This window comes from Fringilla coelebs (assembly GCF_963513975.1).
Source record: "Fringilla coelebs genome assembly, chromosome: 1".
Taxonomy (NCBI): Eukaryota; Metazoa; Chordata; class Aves; order Passeriformes; family Fringillidae; genus Fringilla; species Fringilla coelebs.
In genome coordinates this window covers 124,374,389-124,398,929 of record NC_140028.1, presented here as the reverse complement: position 1 = coordinate 124,398,929, position 24,541 = coordinate 124,374,389, and the positions used below count along the sequence as shown (strand labels likewise).

The 24,541-nt window shown below is 37.1% G+C and overlaps 1 protein-coding gene across 1 annotated transcript in view; it reads right to left on the bottom strand.

The window, feature by feature from the left end:
• Nucleotides 1-9,889, bottom strand: part of AGMO (alkylglycerol monooxygenase) — a 187,809-nt gene extending 177,920 nt beyond the window's left edge. The window contains exons 1-2 of the mRNA XM_084206708.1: nt 9,275-9,889; nt 2,989-3,119 (exon numbers count right to left, since the gene is read on the bottom strand). Of these exons, the coding sequence (XP_084062834.1) occupies nt 2,989-3,119; nt 9,275-9,421 (278 nt within the window). The 5' untranslated portion in view covers nt 9,422-9,889. The remainder of the gene's footprint in view (nt 1-2,988; nt 3,120-9,274) is intronic.
• Nucleotides 9,890-24,541: the final 14,652 nt, after the last annotated feature.

Sequence of the window (24,541 nt, the reverse complement as noted above, 5' to 3'; positions counted from 1 at the left end):
CTCTTTGCAATGACACATTTGAAGCTTCATTTTAACTAATAGACTGAAGCCACCATTTTAGACCCAACCACAGATTTTTTTTAAGGAAGTGGCAAACCATTGCTGCTAGTTGAGAAAATGAAAATTAGTCCCTGGGAGAGGATACAATCAATGGTGTGTTAATCTAACCTTCAGCTGTTAATGATTTGCACTACTATTTCCCCTGATGCTGTGGGTTCTGCTGAAATATTGTTTTAGCAGTTTCTGTCAACTTTCCCTACCTTTTTTCTTCCTGAAAGGGACAGACTGAAGTGAAAATCTTAGCAACAGATTTTTGCCTGTGCTATTTTTTCCCCTTTTTTTTGTCTGACCCAGTTCTTTCACACCATGGAAGCATGAGACAGAAGAGTAAAGTGTTCTGTTTTTTTTAGTTAGAGCCTTTTTAGCCAGTCTGTTATTCACAACTCCTTTTACTTATAAAAGAGGTGTTACGCTAAGCAGTCACCATTAGAATTGCAATATTAACATGAGATTAAATAATTTAGGAAGTCTGTATTTTGCCTGCTTCTTCCACATTTACTCAAAAAGCAAAAAGCGTTACAGGACTCTCCTTTGGAAAGAACTGCTGAGGAGGGTCTGGTATTTCCAGTCATGAGCGCTGTGCAAGCAACCTGGAAGAGACTTGTGCTGGTATAACAATAAATAGGTGTGCCGATCTTGGGAGATTTGCCTGACCCTGCAAACTTCTAGTCCTTAAGGATCATTTGGTTCACTCAATTGAAACAATCTTGCAAAAGAAAACTGCACAGCCCGCAAGCCAAATTCTGCAGCAAAGGACTGAGTGCCAAAATAATAGAAGTACTCAGCACCTTGCAAAGCTGCATTCCACACACACAACACCACTTTTCTTAGCAAGAATTTCTTCCAGGAATCAGTGTATCTCAGTCACTTCAGTATTCTTAAAAAAAAGCCAAAAGGACTTACATGTAAACTAAGTTTGAATGGTTTTGCATCTCAGGCCCTTTGTTTAACTTAATCAGTTCTGAATATTTCAGACGAATAAAGGTAAATATTCAGCACCATAAGCCTGTCAAGTTTAAAGAATTTAGGTTAAGTTGAAGAAGCAATATTTGATCTATTTTAATGTTAGCTTCATGCAGAATACAGTAACCCATTATCAGGGTTGTGTGTTGCTGCACACAAATCTAATTTGTTGATAAATATTTAATTAATTCATAAAACATACTGAAAAGTTTCATGTTGCTCCTTCAAAATCATGCTCATAATTCATTAAAAATTATTTGAATATAGGTACACTAGCTGCAAAAATAACTTCACTCAATTCCCAAATAACTTAGACATAACTTTGTTTCAAGACAACTTTATGGTTGAGTATTTCTGATACTGAAAGCTCATGCCTCTCATTTTCAGATATCTGAAGAGTTTTGGACCACGTCTACAAAAGGTTTCATCAGGGATATTTACTACTGAGAATTAACATAATCTATCAGAAATTCTCTTTGTACCTAATGGACCTTGTCAAAGACTGTACTGATTAGAAAGCTTAAAAAAAATCAACCAAATGACAAATGATCAATGGATTACAAAAAGGGTGATTTACTCATTTCACAAAAGGAGTTCTACTAGCCAGAAGCAATATTTTTTTTGTTGTTGCTGTTGCTATGCTCTTTTAATGTATTTGATCAAGAATCTGGTTTGGAATAAAAGATTTTTAGTAAAACTTGCAGTGACATAAACCAGGGACCTCTAGGTAACAAAGACAACTTTTCACAGATTCAGGCTACTTCAGGAGGACCAAATGTACAACCCATGTATTTCTATGTGGCCAAATATAAGAAAATATTGCCTATGAATGAGGAATGTAAGCCACAGAATCCAAGAAAGTATTCAGGGATGAAAGACAGCTCAAAGGATCTGGGATATATAAAGGGAGGAACAACAAGTAGAAATAGAGAACAAATGACTTCATTATTTGGCACTGATGTAGTAATTTCTGAAATATGGAGTGCACTTGAGACATCAACACTAAGAAGGCTGAAAAACTGCAAGAGGATTCTGGAAAAAGGCTGGGGGAATAACAGAAAGGCTTGCAAATACCATACAATAAAACTCAATAAAAGCTTTCCTTCTTATAATGAAGACATTATATGCAATTTGATGGTCACCTGCAAATTCATACATGGAAAATAGAAATGTTACCCCATTTGAAAATAAAAGATACAATAAAATCTATCATCTGGAAGCTCATATCATGCAAATGCATATCTAAAACATTATATTATTTACAAGTAATTAAAACTTCTGGAAAACACTTAGAGCAATTTATATAAAGAATTTGCTGGATTTTTTTCACTGGGATCCACAGTGGCTATTCCTTTGAAACACAACTCTGCTTACCAAGCTAATTCAGGTAAATCTTACAGACTTTACATTGGAGAGTGAATTATATGATCATGTTTGCAGCAATTATCTTGGGAATTAAAATCCATTGAAGTCAAAAGTAAGATTATGACTGTCTTCAAAGCACTTTGGATCACATGCATATTCACAATTCTATTGATCTGGTTATATGCACCCAGTTTTATTTTTAAAGGCAAACAAAAACAATAGACTTGGTTTGTTGGTTTTATTTTGTTGTCTTTCCATATTTTAATGAAAGAAAACCCAGATTCTAAAATCTAGTCTAATATAAGATATAGTAAAGTCAGGTGAAGTCCCAGAAACAGCAAAAGGTGACAGCAAGGTCCAATAACAGATTAATGTAACTGATGTTTAATTGGTAATGTGGAGCTGGATAACACCCTTATTTAGCCTTATAGATTCGAAAGATTTTATACATATCACTAAAATTTAATTGCATAAAGAAAGGTACAGATGCCTTGTTTAATCATTTTGGATTAGCCATAACAACTTCCATACATAATGACATTTTCTTCCTTCTTAGTGATTAAAACCCAAACAATCTCAAGGCTGTACTCATATACTCACTCTGGTAGTCGGGACAGGATACCCAAGGAAAGAGAACTTATCCCATCATTGATCCGACCTGGCAGCTTACGCTTCTGAATCCAGCTGACAGCAAACTCCAGCCCAATAAAAGTAATGAAGAATGGAATACTCTAAAAATAGTTTACAAAACAAAAAAAAAAAGTCACAACAAAATAAAATTAGATACACTTTCCAAAACAGCATTTTATGCAGTGAGATGCTTCTCAGATTGGCTGGCATTTTAGTAGCTACTCCTACAATAAAGCTCATAACATGGACCTTACAAATCAGAACAACCAAGGCTACCATTTGATCCAAAACACCAGCATGAATCTATTGCAGTAACCTCCTCCCACAATGTTTTCTTTTGCATATTTTACACAAACTCAAACATTATCAGAACAAAACACAAAAGTCTTTCCAAACCTATATTTCTCATATTTAAGTAAATCAGTGAGCACCAATATTTGTGGACTCCTCTAACCACAAAGCAGAACAGAATCTGGATTGGATTTGATATTGTATGAAGTTTTTTGAGTGTTTTCAGCCACTGAATTTGTTATCCAGCATTACTGTCTGAAAGATATAGTAAAGTGAGTTCCTTCCTACTTGGCATTTCTATTGCTATGCTTTTCACTGCAGACAACAACATCTCTTCTGTACGTGTTTTCATCAGTGAACTAAATAACTACGCAGCCCGTTCCAATTTGGGCCATACACCATGTTCTCTTCCCAAACCAAGTGACAATGATACAATGTTTCCCTCTTTCTTTTGGATTATACTGACTTCAAAATAGTTTTCTGCCTTTCTGCAGAAAAGTATAATGATGAACAAGGCTGGAACATTTCTCACTCACAACATTGCTTTCGTCTGGGATTCAATTCTCACTGTCCATCTTCTATCCCAAGACAAGCTGAAAATGCACAGCAATAGCACCCATTAGTGAAAGGTGTAACTGGTGAGGACTGTCAGACCTGTTCTCAATTTTTTATCATCTCAGGCAATAAGAAAAAGACTTGAGTAACAGTAAGTCAAAGAGTTTTTTTTTTTTTTTTTTTTTTTTTTTTTTACTAACACTGGAGTCCTAACAGTCCCTGCACTTCACGTGTGGAAGGAATTAAGCAGTGGCAGTGTTTTAGCCATCACCACCAAAATCTAGAAGGCCTGTGGCAAGGAAAATGGGAAGGAGTTATAAAATCTCTGTGCAAGCTAATGTTCCTTCAACAGCCTCCCTTGCTCGTTAGGTGACCTTTGAGACATTTAGACAACTGGTTTTTGGCTATATTAAGGCATAAAATTCCCACCATGTTTTACAGGGCAAGAGAAATGCAAGACCAGTTTTGCACCACTCTGGGAGGCACCACACTGCCATACTTGCCCCTGTAAGTTTGCTGCTGCTTCTGCTCCCTTCAAATGGCCTGCAAACACCTACAGCTTCAGTGCCTAGAACCCTCCAAACTGCACTGCTGTAGAAGAGAGGCTGCTCCTGCCCATACAACATTTTAATAGAAGCATCTTGTCTCTGCAAATACCATTGCATTTTGGAGGGTGCTCATTTTTGTGGCCAAGTGAGATATGATCTGGGAATTCCTACTAGGCTGGGACACTAAAGAGACTAAGATGGATACAGACCAGATTGCTCAGTCCAAGAAGAATTGGATGATTCAAACCATGCAAACAGCAAGAGATTTATAGTGTCTAGAAAATGTGAAAGTTCATAAACTTCAGCAGCACAAGGTTGGGTTACAATAACAGATGAACAGAGATTAATATCAACATGACACTTTTTAATTTAGGTGCCTAGCTTATTCTGTAACAGCACTTTAGGAATCTAAAAGCCTGTATCTGATAGGCACCAAATGATGATATAAAAATCTAGAAAGAGAAGACCTGTAAAGTCCATAAAGCCTCAACAGAATCCAAAAAAACCAATGTGGCAAATCTTTCAATATTTGGAATTAGTAAGAAATAATATGGTAATAAAATATATTATAAAAGAGTAAGGAAGCCCTAAAACCTTCCATTTGAAACCAATGAAACATACTAGGAAAATATAAATACTCCTTGTTTTGCCCTCTATATCTGCTTAATTTCAAAGCAGACAAGACTTCTAATGTACTTTTCCTATTATAATCAAATAACAGATTCCTAGCGAACAAAGGTTGATGACCACAGCTGTAAACTCCAGCAAAGAAAAGAGAGGTTTAATATGAAAAACTACAGAAAGCTTAATGACAATATTAAAATGCAGTTCTAGCACAGACTACAAGGAGTTTTAAGGTACGGAACAGCAGAAGCTGCAGAGCAAACTGAATGGGCTCAGAACAGAGAAACCGAGGTGTTTTATACATGAAATAAAAACATTCAATAGGAAATGCACAATGTCTGTATTCCATGTGATGATTCATTTTACCTAGCAACCTCTGAAACAGTTGAAATACTTGACTTTAGATTAATGTTTATATTACAACTCCTGTCCTATTGACTTCATTAGATATTTTTCTCCCACTGCGAAGCTGTGAAACAGCCAGGCAGTTGGTGCCACTTTTTGACTCACAAATGGGGAGTGTCATAGCAAGGAGGATAAAGAAACATTCAGATATCCTTAACCTCCTGCTCATCAAGGAGATTATAAAACAACAGATTTATGGCATACCTCTTACTGTCTAAGAAATTACTACATCTCTCTCACATACCTACATTAAGCTTGGTCCAAAGCAGACCAAAGGGATCAACTGCATCTAGGCTAGGATGTATTATTAATGTTACTATGACAGCTATTGTCATGGAGGATGAAAAGGCATTCCCTGACCCAAACTGCGCACAGTGGAAGGATGAGATGTAATGCAACAGAAGAAGAATATAAATAATTCAGGGAAAAAAAGGAGACAGTAAGAGAAAAAATAGTCTCACTGGCCAAACCACTACTTTTCTTTTTTCCTGGGATTTTTTTCTGGTTTAAGTTAAAAGGACAATGAAGACATTTAAAAAACCCATTGAGGACAGCTATCTCTACAACTGTTTTCAATGGTTGTCTCTACAAACAAAATGGCACAAAGTTAAGAAATAGCCACTGTTGACATCACAGGTCAGTGACATAAGACAGATCCTTTTAATATCTTCTGTCCATAAATGCTTTACTCTCTCTCTGTTTCCAGGTTTTTTCTCTTCACCCAACAGCAGAAATACTCAATGGAGATTTCCATTAGCTTGTGGTTTAGCTGAATAACTGATCCATAACATGAAAGACTTACTCTGAGTACTGTGTAAGAGGGTTCCACTTTAAGTAACCAACTCTACAGAATGCAAAGGACCATTTAAAATCAGTTTCCACGTTATACTGTTGCAAAGAATAATATTCTAGGTTGAAATTCAGCATATACTCATAGTTTATTGCAATTCTTGAAACAGTTTTTGTTTCCTTAAAGTCCCAGATCTTTATAACATAAGAATCCCAATTTTCAAGTAAAACTAAATATGAAGGTTCTATGCCTCATTATTTAGAAGCAAACCCTAAAATGTGAATTGAGTTTAAATGTGAACTTATTCTTTAGGCTCTCAAGAGAGTAAATCAAGAAGGAAAACAGTGATTATTAAAGCTTTCATTTTGGAGTTCTCAGCAGAAGGACTGTCTCTTCAGAAGCCTAACTCATGAAAGTCTTTACAGAGCACAAGTGATAATTTCAGACCATAGCAAGGTACAAAGCAGATTTATGGTTCATGAAAACTGTTTGGCAAACAAAAAAAAAAAATATTTTATTGTATCCCCCTACAGATTCACAACCCTTTTTTCAGAATTCTGGGGATTTATTGAAAGGGTGACTTTTCCCTGGGTGCTGCTGCAGAGCTTTGCTGCTTGTCGCTGGCAGCAGCTGATCAGCTTATGTTTTAAACAGGACTTAAGGCCTCTCCATACAGCTCTGCCAACATCCAGAGCAACAGTGTAAGGGCCATTGCTTCTGAAAGTGGAAGCAATGTAACCAGAAACAGAAAGTACACTGCATAAGTTAAACTAACTATTCTGTTCTCAGAACCAGAGCTGCTTCACTCCCTGCTGTCATTTCCTACCCAGATGTAACAGCACAGGCGACTCTAGCTCAAAAGTGCCTCTCCTGTGAAGTGCCTGTCAATTTTGCAGACTGCTAAACCCATGAATATTTGGGTGACTTTGGAGGTTCTGCCAACTGTCTAATGTTGGAAGGTGCCTATCCCCACAGCTGTAGCCATGTCATCTAATGTCCTAGAAATACTTTCATCCATCTGATACCCAAGAGATCACAAATTTGAGATGCAAATTCCACTACAGTGCCTCAGGAAAAAAAAAAAAAAAGAAAAAAAATCCCACACCATTTAGAGACACTAATGTAATCAATAGTTTGTTTCACACACACATCAACATTATTGTGTTTTAGAGTGAATCATTTGAGCTAAGGCCTTCATTTGTTACCAGCTCTACACTAATTTTTTCTTTGTTCTGTGTTGAACTGAGTTCGGATATCCACTTCTGTGTCTGTACAATTAAAGGAGTTAGCACTCCCAAGACCTCCTCAAAAGGCTCATGAGGTCACTACTGAATCTATTGCTGATGAATTCAATGGATATACTGCTCATGTAATTGCTCCCCAAACAGTCAAGAAGAGCAGCTGGAGAGGGACTAAATAGCTGCCATCAGCCCATAAACAAGGCCAGAAGAGGATGGATGAACTCTGCCTAAGCTCAGACCAAAGCCAAAGAGTTAAGACAGTTATGCCACTAAAATACTTTTATATGCCCACTGAAACAAGCATCAAAAGATCTGTTGTACCAACAAATGCACTGTCAGAAGGGAACTCTAACACAGCTAACCAAAGATAGGAACTTAAGCAAAGTATAACAGTAATGGGAAACCTTTTTTTAAAGCTGTTTTTTTTTTTTTTTTGAGAAATAATGCTTTACAAGCTTATCACAACACTGCTCTACAGCAGCAGAAGCCTACGGGTGCTTTCATAATTCAAGTATTAAGAATCCTTTCACAGACTTACAACTGTGTGCCTAGTAAAAGAAATTCCAGGTTTGGCTAAATGTCTGACCTGAATATTGCATATGGGAGAAGAAAGCCCAAGGATGTTAAGGTATGTTGCAGAAAAGAAAGTGAATGATATGCCATTGGAAATGTGGGAATAGTAAAAGGGACTGAGATAGTAGAGAGAGCTGGAAGGAGAGATCAGCTAACTAGGCAAAACCATCGATCCTCCTTAATCATGACACTGTAGCTTAGTTGCAAAACACCTCTGAGGACAGCAGTCCATTGACCAAACACTGCACACACACAGGCTGGGCTTGCAGCAGCTTTCTGCTTACCTCACACAAAAGGGTTTACCTTTGCAGATAACATCCCTCAGTGAAGGACTGCTGCACACTACAATTCCCAGAAAGCTGCTGACGGTGCTGCACAGCTCTGCACAGCCCATGACACTCCCACTGCAGTCTGCAAGCAGCTGCTGCTGCACAGGTCCAAGGTATATCTGTCAGAGGAGCTAGCCAGAACTATCAAAAGCCATGTAAAAAGTGCAGCTCTTTACTGAAGCTGAGCTGAATTTACTTTGACAAGGGCAAAATAGTGTTTATGTGCTGTCTCTGTGAACAGCTGACATCAATCTGGGTTCGAAGGAGCTGATAATGAAGACATGAGCAATAGGTAGGACAGAAGGGAGCAAAGGTATCTTCTTGGAAGTGAACAAACTGGCAGGGTGGGACGGGAGGGAAGGATATGCTGCTGCCTGCTGACAAGGGAGTTCTCACCCACGACCTCTGTACTCTTGCCTTGGATATTTAGGACACAGCACTGCCCCAACACAAATATTTGTCCTAAATTCTCTTAAACAAGCTTTATTTTTTTATTTTAATTAGAAACCTTTTATTTTTCTGTCTTTGAATGAGCTTGACTTAAGGGCACAGAGAGACCTGACTTTTTGCTGCCTTTAAGAACCATAACAGCCGAACACAGTATCCGTGCTGCTAGATATAACATTAGCACCAAGCCTCAGATATCTGAGTACTTCTCTGAAAACTCCAGCTCTTGGTACCAGGAGAAATCATCACTTAAATACACGAAAATAGATGGCACAGTTACACTGGCAGCTTACAGGCAGAAAGCCCATGAGAGAAAGAGGGTTTTATCTTCATTTAGGTGCGCTTTCGCGGACGTGGTTTCAGTGAGGCGCCCGTGGCTTTTGGAAACAGGCGCAGGTGGGCGAAGGGAAGGGCGAGGGATGCCGCCAGGGTGGGAAAGGAGGGGACTCTCACCTTCTCTACGTAGTCGGGCACCTCCTCCACCGTGCGGAAGGAGCTCTCTCCGGGCGCTAGCGCGTAGAAGAGGGCGCGGAGCTGCTGGCCCGGCGCGGTGCCGCCCGCCTCAGCGCCCATGGCCGGGCCGCCCGCCTCAGCGCCCATGGCCAGGCCGCGCTGCCCCCGCCGCGCTCCCCGGCACGGCGCGCACCGCCCGCCCCCGCGCCGCCCCGCCGCGGCCGCGCCTCGGCACCCACGGGCCCGAGGGCTTAAGGGCTGCCGTGGAGAAAGCTTCCAATTTCTGGTTTCCCGGCATCGTGCTGGTTTGGAGGTTTGCTTGGGGTTGGGAGCTGGTTTTTTTGTTTGTTTGGTTTTGTTTTTGTTTTGTTTTTGTACGTGTCATCACTGGCTGGCCCAGTTCTGGCAGCTGGGAGAAAGCTCTCGGGCATCCCAGCTTCTTTCTCACCCTCAAAAGTCCCAGAACCTCAAAAATCCACAGAGCTTAAGTCATCCTTTCTCAGCCTTAGGCAGAATTCTACACAAAAATAGAAATGATTGCTCAGGTTTGGAGTTCCATAAAAATAAAATGTTGAGGGTTTTGCGAAACAAGCCAAGGTGTGCTCGTAGACTCCTGTTGGGCTGTATGCATTAGTCCAGAAGTCTTCCCATTAAAAGCTTTTAGTTTTTTAATAGGGCTTATCATGGCTCCATTTTATATAGCTTCAGTTAACATCACTGCATTGAAGGTAGCCTCTGGAAGCCATCTATTATGCTTTCATTTATGAAGGAATGAAAACTAGGGAAATAGAAATGGTGAAAAGAGATATATGCTAGATCCTTGTAGAAAATTACTTTTAGATATGCAGGCAAGAACAGGCTTTCTGCATTCAAGACCTTTGGTCTGAAGCTCAAGAGCATGTCAAATGTTTGTCAATCACGCTTGATATTTGGAGTTAGTACAAATAATAAGATTTCTGATGAAATAGATTAACCAAAAATAAAATAACACAATGTCTCAACAATCCCTTCATCTTAATGTACAGTTCCACTAACAGTCCTTGCAGAAGAAATGGACTGAAAATCCTGCTGTAAAAGATTTTACCACCGTTTAAATTCTGAAAGTCATTGAAAAAAGTTCTACTTTGCACCAGCCTTTCATTTTGGAAAGGAGCTATGCCGGGTAATTTCAGCTGAAGTTTCTGTTTAGGAAAAGCACAATGCAAAGAAATTGACATTTAAAAAGCTGAAGTATTACACATTTGTGATGTTTGTATTAAATAAGTTTCCATTAAAGCAACAGCCTGGCTGGTCGACTTAAACAATATTTTGCAGTTTGAATAATGTGGCAATTCTGTCGAGAATGGCTGTCAGGAAATTACTGGGAATACCGGTAAAATACTCTACTTTTAGCTGAACAAAGCAGAAGTACTGCAAAAGGGTATTCATGATGAAATAGAGTTGGACACTCTCTTAATATATATAGTTTATATTAATACTATAAGTAAAAAAATTAATTTATTTATTTAAGTGCTTTAAAATTGTATCCTAGTGTTCTCAATTTCATTGGTGATTTATGATAACCTGAAATTCTTATAAAACTCTAGTTGTTAAATTCTAAAATCTGAGTTAATCTAAATAAAGATTCCAAATTTACTCAAAATCACACAAATCAACAGCATTCTGACTAGATCTTCACTGCAGGCAATGGCAAAACATTTGCTTTTTCATTTAGATTAACCTCAGTATTTCTATGACATTACTCTCTCGTTCAAGCTCCTTTAACTCACCCTCGCTTCAGCCATACCATCTCACCCAGACCCCTTCTTGGTCTTGTGCTGATGTTCATCTTGCTCCATCATCAGCTTTCAGAGTTAAAATCACTTAATCTCACAAAAATTATCAGTGAACTGGGGACCATTCTGAGGTGAGAATGATTACCATGGACACAAGGTAAGATACATTTTAAGTACCGTGAAACCACTACATCACATGACACCATTCTGGGAAAGAAGACAGTCCATCAAATTTTTAGGACTTTCTACTTTCTTAAATATTATTTTGGACCCCCATGTCATTGTAAATTGTCACCCCATTATGACTGTACTAAAGCTCTTGCTTTCAAACAGGAAGGATGGAAATTGGGCTTGATCATGCTTCACAGGGGAAAATAATGGGTTGAGTTTTCCACCTTCAGTGTCCAAGAAAAAATAGGTGATAGCACTACAATACCTGCATTTCTGGTGAGGTAAATTGTTTTGAGAGAGTTGATTTTTTTTTAATTACTTTATTTTCTGCAAAGATTTAGATAACCTACTTTTTTTCCTCTTTACAATAAAATCAACAAACAGAAAAGTTAATATTTCCCATCCTACACTGCCATCAAAAATGCAGGAGGATGTTCTGTAAGGAGACTGGGATCCTGCTGTTGACTAGTAGATAGTTCCAGTAACTAAGGCAACAAAGGCCTCTGTTCTACTTAGAGGAAATTGGGAAGCTGGCCTAACATGATCTGTAGGTGGATCATATTTTGTTTTCTCTAAAGAACTTCATCCCACCCACTTCTCTAACAGAGAACGCCCAGAGTCTTCCTGTTTAGGTCTCGCTAAGCAGTAAAACAGCACTAAATAATAAAGTCATAAAGGGAATTAGGGCAGGTTGGAATTGGGATGGGCCATATAGTCTGCCTTGGCAGTCATTCACAGTAAACTCAATCATATCAAGAACCTAGCTAGCCTTAGTATGCTCTGTTTATGTAGTAGTATTTGTGAATAGAAGAATTTTAAAGGAGTACACTTTAAATGAGTACACAAGGAGACATCAGAATTTTTTGTATCACCACTCCGAGTATACAGCACCTACATTCATGCTTTGCAGTGGATGTCATCACAGGAGCACTAAATGTATCTGTGTTATTATAAAACTGGCATTTATAACATATTTTCAGTGCTGCCTTTCCATTGATAAACTCTACATCACATTAAAAAAAAACTCTACCATTAAAAAAAAGTCAAATGTTTATTTGTTTCTATTAGAAGCTATATATATATCAATACACAAGTCTTAATAAGAGCTAATGACTCCAGAGACCCGAAGATGGGGGTGTTCTTGAATATTAATCAATGTTATGCCATGCACTTGGCAACTTACTGCTAACTTTCCATTTCTTCTACACAGGACTGGTAGCCATAGAACACGGAGCAGTCATCAGGATACTCAAGCAGGCTGAAGAATAAGGCAGACACTATTTTGGGTTTTTTTGTAATATTTTCCATCATTGTATGCACTTGAAATAATTTAACCTTTTGTTCCAACTGAGGAAAAATGTGTTTTGGTTTTTTTGTGTGAGAGGGAATGGGACGGGAGTTACTGGAAAAATAAATTCCATCTTCAAGGCAGACTTATCAAGTAAGTAACTTTAGAAGAACAGCCTGCCCACCTGTTGTGAATGTTTCCAAATTTTATCTGGCATGCTCTGCTGTGCAATTTCTTGCACTTTTATTTCTGAAAAACTTAGTTTAATTTTTAGGAACACCAGGGTTCAGGCTGCTGTGTGCTGCAAACTACATGTTAAATCATCATTATGTGGCTTACAGGATAGATATCTAATACATCAAGATCATTTTATTAGATGTGTTTAATAGCTCTTTAAACCTGTTTAATAGCTCTTTGTGTCACATGGCCAGTGATTGTTACTGTTTGTTATCACCAGAACAGTCTCGTGTTTTTGAATTAGGAATGGATGAATATCAACACTAGGTCGATCCAAAATTATAAAACATCTTATGACATGAGAGGTGCACATTGGATTATAGCACATGCTACCATTTTACTCCCTGTGCACAAGTAGGAATCATTTGAGTAATTTCTAAGAGGAAGCATAGAAAGTACACCTTTTCAAGCAAGGCTAACCAAAATGCTGATTTTTTTTTTGTTTTGTTTTTATAAAGAAAAGTCATAGAGAATTATTAAGGGTACACCCATATGAATGAGCTTCAACAGAAAGACTGTTGTCTGTTAACACTGGACATTTTTTAAAGATCTACTCTAGTATTAGCAGCAGATGTACTTTATAAAAGTCATGGGGTAATATTTTAAAGCTTGAGATCTTCAAGAATCGTTTGGCTTTAAATCAGCTGTTTTTCTTTACTATAAGGAACAGAGAATAATTTTTCTTTCCAAGGAAAACCGCATAGCTTCTACTTTCTAGCCTGCAAATTCCTAATCCTTGAGAAACAGATTGTTTTCTGTGGATGACTCCTTTAAATAAATTACAGTGATTTATAAATGCTGAGTCCAATCAATGTGTTTGAATAAAATAAAAAGACTACAAAGCTTAGCTACCAAAGGCAGTAGAACACTTATGGAAAGGTGTAAATTCCCTTTACTTCCAAGGAATAATTTACCAGGGCCTTTGGCAGGCAACAAGCCTCCTGTGCCAGTAGGCCTGTATGGAGATGGACGCTGCCAGCTCCCCACCCCTCAGCAAGTCCCCAGCCACTGTCCCCTACCACCCCAGAGTGAACGCTCACTTCTGGCCCAGCTGCCTCTGTGATCCTGTTTTGCAGAGTCTGTTCTTCCTCCTCACCTCAAGTCAATGCATCAATTCCACAAATTCAGGTCTGAGGGCAAAGAAAGTGACTTTCTCCTTCTGCCCAGAGATGAAAGCTGACAGCCTTCTCCACTCAGAAGGTCTCCATCCACCACTCATCCACAAGTAGCCTCTTGCTCCCCTTGGTTTGTTTCATGCTGCTGCAGGGACACTGTGAAAACATTTCCCATCACCTGCCTGCCATCCCTGAAGCCACATGGTCACACACATCCTCCTACTTCTCCTTTGACCCAGTGCCAAAGCCCACTTCCCACAGTGAGACCACCCCAGGAAGAAGTACCAGGTGCTCCCTGCAGCCTAAACCTGAATAAGGACATGCTTCACTGCTCCAGTTCTTTTGATACTCGGGGTTATTTATATTTGTCACGTGTTGAGAACTAAACCTTGGAATATTGTACAATTGCATCCTACCTGGAGACATTTCCAGCACACTCTCCACAGCTTAGCTGACTCTTTAATTGCCCAAATATCTGCTAACTAAATATGTGTTCTCTGCTAAATAAGTCCTGCTGACCTAAATACATTTTTTCCTAATCAGCCATTAGATAAAGACAGAGGCTCCTTTTTGGAAGGACTTTTCTAATCAACAGGATTCCTTTCAGAAAGTAACTGGCTGAAGCTGTGGCTCCAGAAGGTTGTGGAAGCTTACAGAAAGAGCTAAATGCTAAAATGTGGACTGAAGAAGAATTACAAGAGTATTAATAAATACACCAAAACCTGCAAATAACTGTTAGCCAGAAAAGAAGGAAGGAAAAAAATACTTAAAGGAAAGCAAGCAGGTGAAAATTCATTAATACCCCAAAGTTTTTTGGCTATTTGAAATCTAGACCAGTAATCTAGTTAGAGGACCCAGTACAAGGTAGGATATGGCAACTTAATTTAAGACTACTGTAATATGTAAGAGCTGGAAATGTCTGTTTAACTTAAAGACAAATGTATTCAATCTTTGAGTGAATTTCATTTTGCAAGCCTGAAGTTCATTTTATGCTGCACATTTTAATATACAAAAAGCAAGAATAACCATATAAGGTATTTATAAAAACAAATTATTGAAATTAGTATGACTAATCAAATTAGAGGTAATATATATGTCACATTTTACCCTAGCAAAAGCTTTTTTCTGGTTTTTATTGGTCCTCTCTTTTATATGATGATTGTAAGTGAAAAGCAATATGAAATTTCATTTATGGATGCACATCATTTTGAGGGAAGAAAGGAATATCCTCAACAAAATTCACTTAGGGAATGCCTAATTTTTCCTCCTTCATTCTAGGTTCCCATATATTCATGAATGTTTCTAATCTCTTTTTATGTCTGGGAATGAAATAGGCTTCAAATTCATATGTCATAAGTATGGAATGTATTCCCTGATATTTAGTTGTGGGGAATCCTTCCTGTGTTGCAGAGTAACTTACACAGCAGCTGTGATCAAGATGTTTGTATGGTTTTCCTTGCTGTGTTGTTTACCTGTTCTGAAACACTGTTGCAACATCTGAGCCTAAGCCAAATCAGAATGGTAAGATTTGTATGCGTAGTGTTTTGGGGGATGCTTAGGGGGTTTTAGGGTTTTTGGGGGCAATTTTTCAAGATAGTGGAAGACAAAATAGTGGAAAATTAGAAAAAGATCTTCAAGAGTCCAGATGCAACTATCAAGGTCAGTTCTGTCTACTTAGAGTAGGTTTGCAATGAATCAGTTCCAGAATTTTGACATCAATAAGCTCTCTAGATTTTAAGGGATTCATGAGCTACCTGGGGAATGTGTTCATAGTTAAAAAACTACAAAATCTACCATAATCTGAATAGTTGAACTGAATCAATTAATAAAATGTTTTAAGTAAATTATATTTTAAAATACATTTTTTCAATTTTAAAATAGTACATTTGAGTTTTAAAAAATATACATTGACCTCTCAACCTGTGAATGAGAAGATTTTAGGTCATGGTTCTCAGTCATTAAAACTACTGTTGACATTTTAGCTACTTTTGTAACCTCTTTAGTCCATTTCTTTGGGCCATGGATAGGTATGTCTTCGAATTTGGCATGCAGTGAATGGAAGAAATGAGAAGCAGGAAACTGAGAATAAACACAGGCTTACCTCTATCAACTCTTCAGAACTCAGAGGAGAAAGTTAATATTAACATCAGGTGCATTTTGAAAGTTCCCCTGAATATGGGTGTGCCTTTTGAGTCCAGGTGTTGTTACAAAGCGGAAGGAATTTGAAACATGCAAATCTACATCTCCAATTTATTTCACAACCTTTTTTTTTAATATAATTTTTCAGCTTTTTTAATTGAACAAACTCCAAATTTTGCTTCAAAGTAGGGAGAAAATTAAACTGCCAGTGTAAAGGCTTCTTAAAGGAATCTTTCCCTTTTTCCCATGTTTTTTTTCACAGGCATCTCATTTTACTGACAGTATCATATTAATAATGTCTTTGAGCTTATGCCAACTGGCATGTCAGAAGCTGAGGGTTTTCATTTTATTTTTTCAAAATATAAGGGCAATGAGGTCTACAATATTTTTCTTGGTTATTTTTGGCAACTGAAATTCTCTGAATTGCTCCATTTCTTGTGTAAGTACTTAATCTGAGTTTGTTTTTCTGAATCATACCTATGTGGGATGCCTAAACCACTGCAATAGTGAGGAGGCAGAGCAAAATCTTATCAATTTCCTAATTGGAACAAAAAATTAAATATTCAAGTAACATTCTAGCAAAGTGTGGTTGCAGGTAGATACATCATAATTCGTGTTCATTTCTTCCAATGCCATTCTCTGAATTGTTGTACATCTGTGAAGTTTCTCCTCAGAAAGAGCTGCACAGCAGTGATAGGCAAAAGCACAGATAAGAGGTGTCTATGGTTTGCTTAAAGCTGCATATATCTTTCAACATGATTCCTTAGGTGCCAATTTAAATATCACTGTGAAAATATAATCTTTTGTTGGCAAAATTTCTAAGAAAATTATAACTGCCTTTGTCCTCAGAGTTTTATCAGACTCATCAAAGTTGACTCCTTAAAGAGTGTTCAGTGAAGAAGCCTTTTTTGAAATCATTGTGCTTTTGTTATTGCGAGGCAGTGGAAGGTGTTTTCACATATTTGCAAATATGTTAGGAGATCATAGTCTCCCTCTCATTTGAAAAGAAGTCTTTGTATTGAACGGTCAAATGCTCTATTCTAATTATCATTTTAAATGCTGTCGTAGGATGGGTTTGATCACAAACTTATAGCTCATCCTCTTTTAGTTTATACTGTGAACAGGTATGGGATGGGATTTAGCCATTAATGCAATACAGCACAGAAACAATTTCAGCACAAATTTCAGCTTTGTTTTCCTTTTTTTCTGATTGGAATGTGTTTATCCAAGCCTCTATTCTGCAATGAAGAATGCTAATGAAGAACCCACTCTACAAAGTAATACTGGGATTTTGATAGGTATTCAACCTGGGCCAAAAAAGGGGTTTAGGGTTTTGTGGCTTTGTTGTGTAATGAAATTGCAATGGTATATCTCATAAATGTATTCATACAAAGTCTGCTTTTAATTTCATGAGAGCCTAACTCCAGCTTCATCAGGCTTATCTTCGTGCCATTGCTGGATCTTTAATTCTTCTTTTGTTAGTCTCTTAAGAGTCCGTATAACTTTTAACAGGAATCTGGCTGAGCCAAAAAGGAAATCATCTCAGTAATGCTGCATGCCAGTGCTTTGTGTACATCTCATTATCACAATATGCTAAGACCGTTAGAGACTAAGCCTGATATTGAAAACACGAGAGGAAGTCCTTATGGAAGTAAAACTGTTCTTCATAGTAGAAGACCAGTAGTTCAAAATCATCCAGATGTCTCAGGATTGATCAACAATGTAACAGCATTACATTCTCAGTTACTTACAGGACTGCTCTTTATCTCAGCATCATATCAGTCTATTGTAAATATTTTGTCATGGGTCTGCTTAAGGCAGGAGAGAAAGTGGATTACTTTCATCACTGATAAAGCAAACAATGCAAACTCTTTCTGTCAAAAGGAGTAAATGTGCCTGTGCTTTCCCCATCCCCATTTTTCAAACCACCAACAATGTCAGTCATTCTGAACACCAAAATTACAAATAGTAAAAGGACTGTTTATTCAAAAAATCTTCTGAAAATGGCATAGAAAATGGGAAGTCTTGCATTTATACTAGTAATTCCTCACCTCCTAACAGCACTCATCTGTTAGGGAGAGAGAAGTGTTGTAACATCTGGCTCAGTGTGGTGAGTTTTCATCTTCAATTGGGAGGGCTGATGTCATGTAAGGAACAGAGCAGCACACTAACTGCTGCAAATGAGAGGCAGCAGCAGTGCTTATCCTGGGAGCTGGGGCTCACGGATCAGCTGAATGGCTGCCTGCAGCCCTCATGTGTTGATTCTGGCCCATTAACCATCCTATTAATCTTCAAAAAGCTTTAAGGCATGAGTGGTTTGGAGAGTGAACGTAGGTGAGAATTTGCAGGTGTCATTCACACAAAACAGCCATCTTCCACACTCTTTTCATCAAACAGCTTTCCCAGTCTTCCAGAGCGCAGAAGGAAATTCTTTCCTACACCTTTTACCCTGTCTGAAATTTCTGAGAACATCAGGATTTTTAACATTTTGCAACATGGCAATGCAAACGTAAAGGACCAGTAAGAATCAGATGGACATTTGTTTTGGAAAATTTATACACTTCATTCAACCCACATCCTTTAACTTTCAGTTTTTCTGTGTCACCACAATATATACTGCTGCATGAGTCATCTCAATGCTGTATCAACCAACATTTCAATTCTCTCTTATATTCCATTCTATTCTTTTGGGAAAGAACGGTACAGAAGAACAGAGCAATTTTAGTCAATTTAAAATTTATGCTATGCTTGACACCTGACTTCACTTTAGTAACACCTGCCTGAAGAATAATTAGCAGGCCACTTTTAAAGAAAGAGCTTCCATACACCACAGATGGCATTTTTCATACCAGACAGGCAACGATGTATGTTGGAAGTGAGCCAAACTGTCTGCAAAAACTGTGAGAAATTCAAGACAGACATCTGAATGGAAGGAAAGTTTTACCTTCCTCACCACCCCTACCCCCCACACCATTTGGGAACATCTGTTCAAACCTACCTTTCTATATAATACACTTTATTTTTCTTATCTACTAATACCACAAATTGCAGAATGAAAGCAGCATAGCAAGATTCTTTCATATTGCTTATGGAACCTACAATTTAATAGCATAATGTGATGATTTGCCAGCTATACAAATCCTGCATTATGACTCCTGTTAGAACCAAAAACAGAATTTTCATAACCTCATAATATGGGGTTCTCAACTCACATTTCAATAAAGTGGTCCTAATTTTCACTGTGTACTCAAAACTTTGCTGAAATCAGGATACTGTGTGTCATAATGGAGGCACAAAGTCAACAGTCACTTTGGAAATTATTGGCTAATGTCTTAATCCTGGACTGTTCACTGATTTGTATGAACTTTTGTGTGTACTTTGGGCGAAGTCCAAATCCTTGTGAAATCAATCGTAATCTTTCCATTGCCATCTATAGGCTTTAGATGAGGTCCTTTGCTGCCTTAGAAGAACCTTTACTTCTTTCTTGCAGAAATATTCCATATAAAAGGAATCCTGAGGACCCATCATAAAATTGTCATCAGAATCAAATGTCTTAAACAAATATGCTAAAATTAGAAAACTGACAGCTCTGTGTGGTACCTAGTACCACTTATGGAAGAAATTTGTGTATTTTATTTCCACAGTTCCAGCAAATAGATATCTACACAAGAATTATAGAAATATGTATACAAAATTATTTACAATATGTTGTAATTCCAAATTTTTGGGCTTTTTTTCTCCTCTGCTAGATTTTACTCTCTTAAATGCATTTCTGTGGTGATTTCATAAAATTTTTCTAAGCGCACTTTTCAAGATACATTTTTAATTTGGGAAAATGCCCATTTCAGTATTTTCTCAGCTGTGCATGTGACTTTTTTGGCAAATAATGTGGTAAGTATTCGGAATAGACGTATTTCTAAAAACCCTGAAGTCCATAAGCAACCATAAATTACATATACAGTGTCTAAATGTTCATGGTGACACTAGGGATGACAATCTATCCCTAATTACTAAACTATTCCTATGGGTATCTGCCACATTAATTGCTTCATATTGTTTTGGAGCATGCTTTTATAATACAAATTTCATTATATTATTACAATAAATTCCTACAGAAAACAATTCTTGTGATGTTTACTTAAAGGATGAGTGAATCTCATTAATTTGTTGGTCACCAATTTAAATAACATTTCAGAAAATTTCTCTTAATGGATACTAATTTTCAAAATTTGCCAGAAATAATCGGAACATTAGCAGAAAAGTACTTGTGTCCAAATTTTTTCTTTCTTGAGAGATGTCAATCTGTGAGCTAGTAATCTTATCTGTTAGACAACATAATTAAATATTTGAGTTCAAGTATATAACCTTAATAAACATAATACACAAAGATTTTTAAAGCTTTTAGTACGCAAATTCCAAACAATAATTAAAAAAATCATTTCTGGAAAGAACAGGAATGTGGCAACACACTTTATTCCTGTTAATTAGTCCTTGGAACAGAACCAGTAACATTTTAATAATTATTTAATACCCTGAATCACATTCTTACACCTTATCTTAACTATATTTTTCAATTCTTCTTTGAAGAATCACATATTTACTCTTTTTTTGTGAATCCAGTTAAGGGAAGGAGTGTGGCAAGAGTTGGAATAGGTTGTCAAAGAACACATTCAAGGGTCAAATAATATTTAAGAAGAAAGAACCATCACAGGACATTTACTAGAGCCCCGAATCTAATCCCACAAGGCTTACTTAGTCTGTCAAGGTGGCCAGTACAAATTTCTTCTTGAGTGACCTTTTAAAATCTATGGAATTTTCCTAAAGAAAAATGCTGGGGGAAAAAAACCAAACAAAACTAATAACTATGGTTATTTCCTACTACAGCTACTATTTAACAAACTCTTCATTTACAACGCTTTGTGAGGTCTTCTCTGTTTATTGATCTCAACTAAGTCTACTGTTCAGATTATAGTCCTGCATGCACAACTTGGACAGGGGTAATAAAGGACTGAAAAACTGCTAAAACATTTGCAGTTTTTGCAGATGAATGTGATAACCTCTTATTATGCCATATGGAGGCCCTGACTAACAGCCAGGGGCCTTAAATTACATTGAAACTGATTCCTAAACCACAGATCTCAGCTGTAAATGATGCCAAAAGACCATGGGCTTAAAATTAAAATGGAAAGAAATATATAAAACCAAATGAGCTCCAGTTAGTCATTATTAATCTGAGGTTATAGTGTCCATCACTACTGAAGCCCTATGCCAGTTACTGCTGGTTTTCTGTTACATTGCCTTTTTTGAATGAATGTAGACATCAGGTTGTATTCCGAATTCTCCTTTTCAATCCACACACATTACATAATGATATTAAATTACAGTTCATAAATAGTTAAATGTTATTCTCTAAAATTTCTTGAATCTTGTAGTTTATCTTAAATACCGCATGTACTTTCTTAAATACAAGCTCACCCAAGAGACACCAAATGACTGAAGCCAGGAAATTCTAAATGAAGGCTCAAACTGACATTTTGTCCCTAATTTATATGTCTCCTCATAGCTACTCAGAGTACATGTCTTAATAGTGCTTATTTCTTTATTTGTATAAATAATATTATTGCAGCAGTGAGAACCTACACTTAAGAAAGCAGGAAACATAAACTACCTTGAAACTTGGCCTATGGTAGAAAGATATAGGTATAGAGACTCTTCTTGTGCTCCCTTTTTTCTGACTACTTTTGGATCCAATGAAAAGTCAAGAAAAGGTTCTAGTTTTGTACTTTTGCACAAAAAGTACTGCTTTTTGTGTAGTTAAATAAATTCAGCCACCTTGCAATGGTATTATTTTAACTATACCTCAATATCTAAAATAATTAAATAAAAAACCAACAGTCATAAAGGAAGAGAAAGAAACCCTGCAATTAATGTATAGCTTTGTACCTTAGAAAAAAGAATTCTTATCATCCATCATGTTGAAAATTAAACTGTTAAACATCACTTTTTAAAGTCAATTATATTTTCTGTTTATATTTCCTGAATACATTTTTATATCTGGCTCAGAGACACACCAACAGAAAAATCTAAGAGAGGTTGACTCTGGAGAAATACGATGTCGAAACTAGGGTTACTCAAAATCCTCATTATTCATCAGAAGCCAGATTCATTGACAACAACTCATGAAAGTGTGATTATCCACTATTTAATAATAGTAAATAATAAAGATAAACCAACCTGACTAGATTTCATCACATTTACATTTCACTCTATAACCAAGTGCTTGCACAACTTTGGGCAAGTCACAGTCTTAGGGGTTGATTTTGTCCATGTGTTAAATGGTGAAGTCTTAGCTATACACACGACTAGACTGGTAGAAGACTTAACAGTCTCCAGACAGATATAAAACAACAAAGATAAAACAAACCCTTAAGTTATAGTTCAGAAGCCTTTAACCATATCTGTTTTCAGTAATAAAATTGTGCTACAACATTGATACAAAGTCATGGCATCTTACCGCACACGGTTGATCCCAGGAGCTTCCATAAGAGAGTTTTTGGGTAATTGGAGTATTCAGAAGAAAATGAGCCACCATCTGCATTGATGAGTCCTGAGCAGACCTGCTGACCTGCAAAGAGGTGCTAAAGTGTGGGGCATTTGTTGCTGCTCTACATGGCTTGAATACAAGCTAGCTGAAATCTGGAAGAAACATGTCTGTATTTCTGTGGGGCTAAGCACGCAAGGGAGTTCCTTCAAGAACATAGTAGGAAGATCATTGTGCCATCATAGATTCAACTGCTGCCAGTGCTGGATCTGTGCACCACAGTGTGTGCACCAGTGGGGTACCAACAAACAGTTGTTAAAAGCCAACAAAGGCCTTTAAGTAACCTGAGAAATTAGAGTTAGCACTCACAGCCATTTTTAGAGTCTGAACTGCTTTTAAAGCGTAGGAAATATTAAAAATTTTTAGTTGTCTTTTTGTTCTGAAATATAAAGTTACATTATTTGGTCCTTTGTTTCAAGTTCATTTACTTACCTAAAGAAAAGAAACCACCCCCTAGCACTGTAAATCTACTTGCACCTTTCTCTCTCTTTAACCTGTGTACTAAATCTCAGCAGATTCAGTTAAAACTAGGAAAATGGAAAAATACTATCTTTCTCAACGGGAAAAGCTGGCTGCTTCCCCACAGCAAGTAACCCAGTCCAATCCTGTGCCACTAACAGAGTAGCACACCTCGCAAAATGCCTTGGGCTAGGAACACATTGGTGCATAAATAAAGCACTACAAAACAATTTGTTTTGTAAAATGTCAGCTCAAGCTTGGTTGATCTGTTTTCAGATGCAGTTGTAATTTCTTCAGGAATGACAGCAATAAACAATTCTGCAAACCTTGAAAGGTATTTTTGACCAACAGTACTTGGAAGACATATTCTGTCCGCTTTACTAGTAAAACAAGTCACATTATATTTGACTAAGTCTCTGTGGTTAAGAAGTGTTATTTGAAAATTAAAGATACTGATTTTCAACTTTCCATTGTAATTTTTTATTTTGAAATATAGTTATATTTCATTTAAGGGGGAGGAAAAAATAGCCAAGAGTATGCTTTAGTATGAATCACTCTAAGTTTTTTCTGTTCTGATAATCCCTGCAAAACCCGAAAACCTTTCCCACCCAGACATAAAATAAAAAATGTAAGTGTTCACAATAGTTAGCTTACTTCTCTTATCCCATTCCTGTTCTCAGCACTTTAGTATGACAAAGGCATTTGAAAAAGAACTGAGAAAAAAATGCAAAGCCCCTTAAGTGCTGGAATTAATAAAATGCTCTGAAGTCTTTTAAGAAATTAATTACCCATTGCTTGGATATTTTAAACTAAAATGGTCAAGACAACAATTAATGTGCAAGAAAGATCAAACTTACTGTGGAAAGCATTTGGAAAATAGACACAGATTTCTTGATTGCATTTAATTTTCATCATGCCCACCTGCTCCACATAGCAGTTTCAGTGAATGGTCACAAGTACCTGCTAGGATGTGCACATTTCTTGCTCCCTCTTTTTTCCACCCACTTTTTTCTATTGCACTACCCAGCCCAATTAATCTCTGAATTTTTGGGGAGATGCTTTGAGTTTTTATATTAAATAACTTTATTGAACAAAGGTATGATTAATATAAGTATGCATCCCTTCCTTATATTTTTTCCCTTTCATACATGTCAACAAGTTCTACAAAATAACCCTTTACATTTGATTTAAATTTGGAAAAATGGTGGAACAAGCTCTTGTTGGTTTTGGCTGAAGACATCATTAGCTGCTAGTTAAATTTTTTCTGCTAAAGGAAAGAGTTTCCCAAAAGGATCAAGGTGGAAGGTTTGTCCAAGATTAAAAGCCTAAATTTGAAAACAGCTTTGTGTTGTCCCCAGACGAAGTTCCAAAAGACACAAAAAGAGACAGAGCTGCTAAGGCAAAAATTACTTTTAGAGTCCTATGAAATCACTGTAGAGAGACCAGAGTTATTTAAAAAGGATTATTTATTAAACATATTTC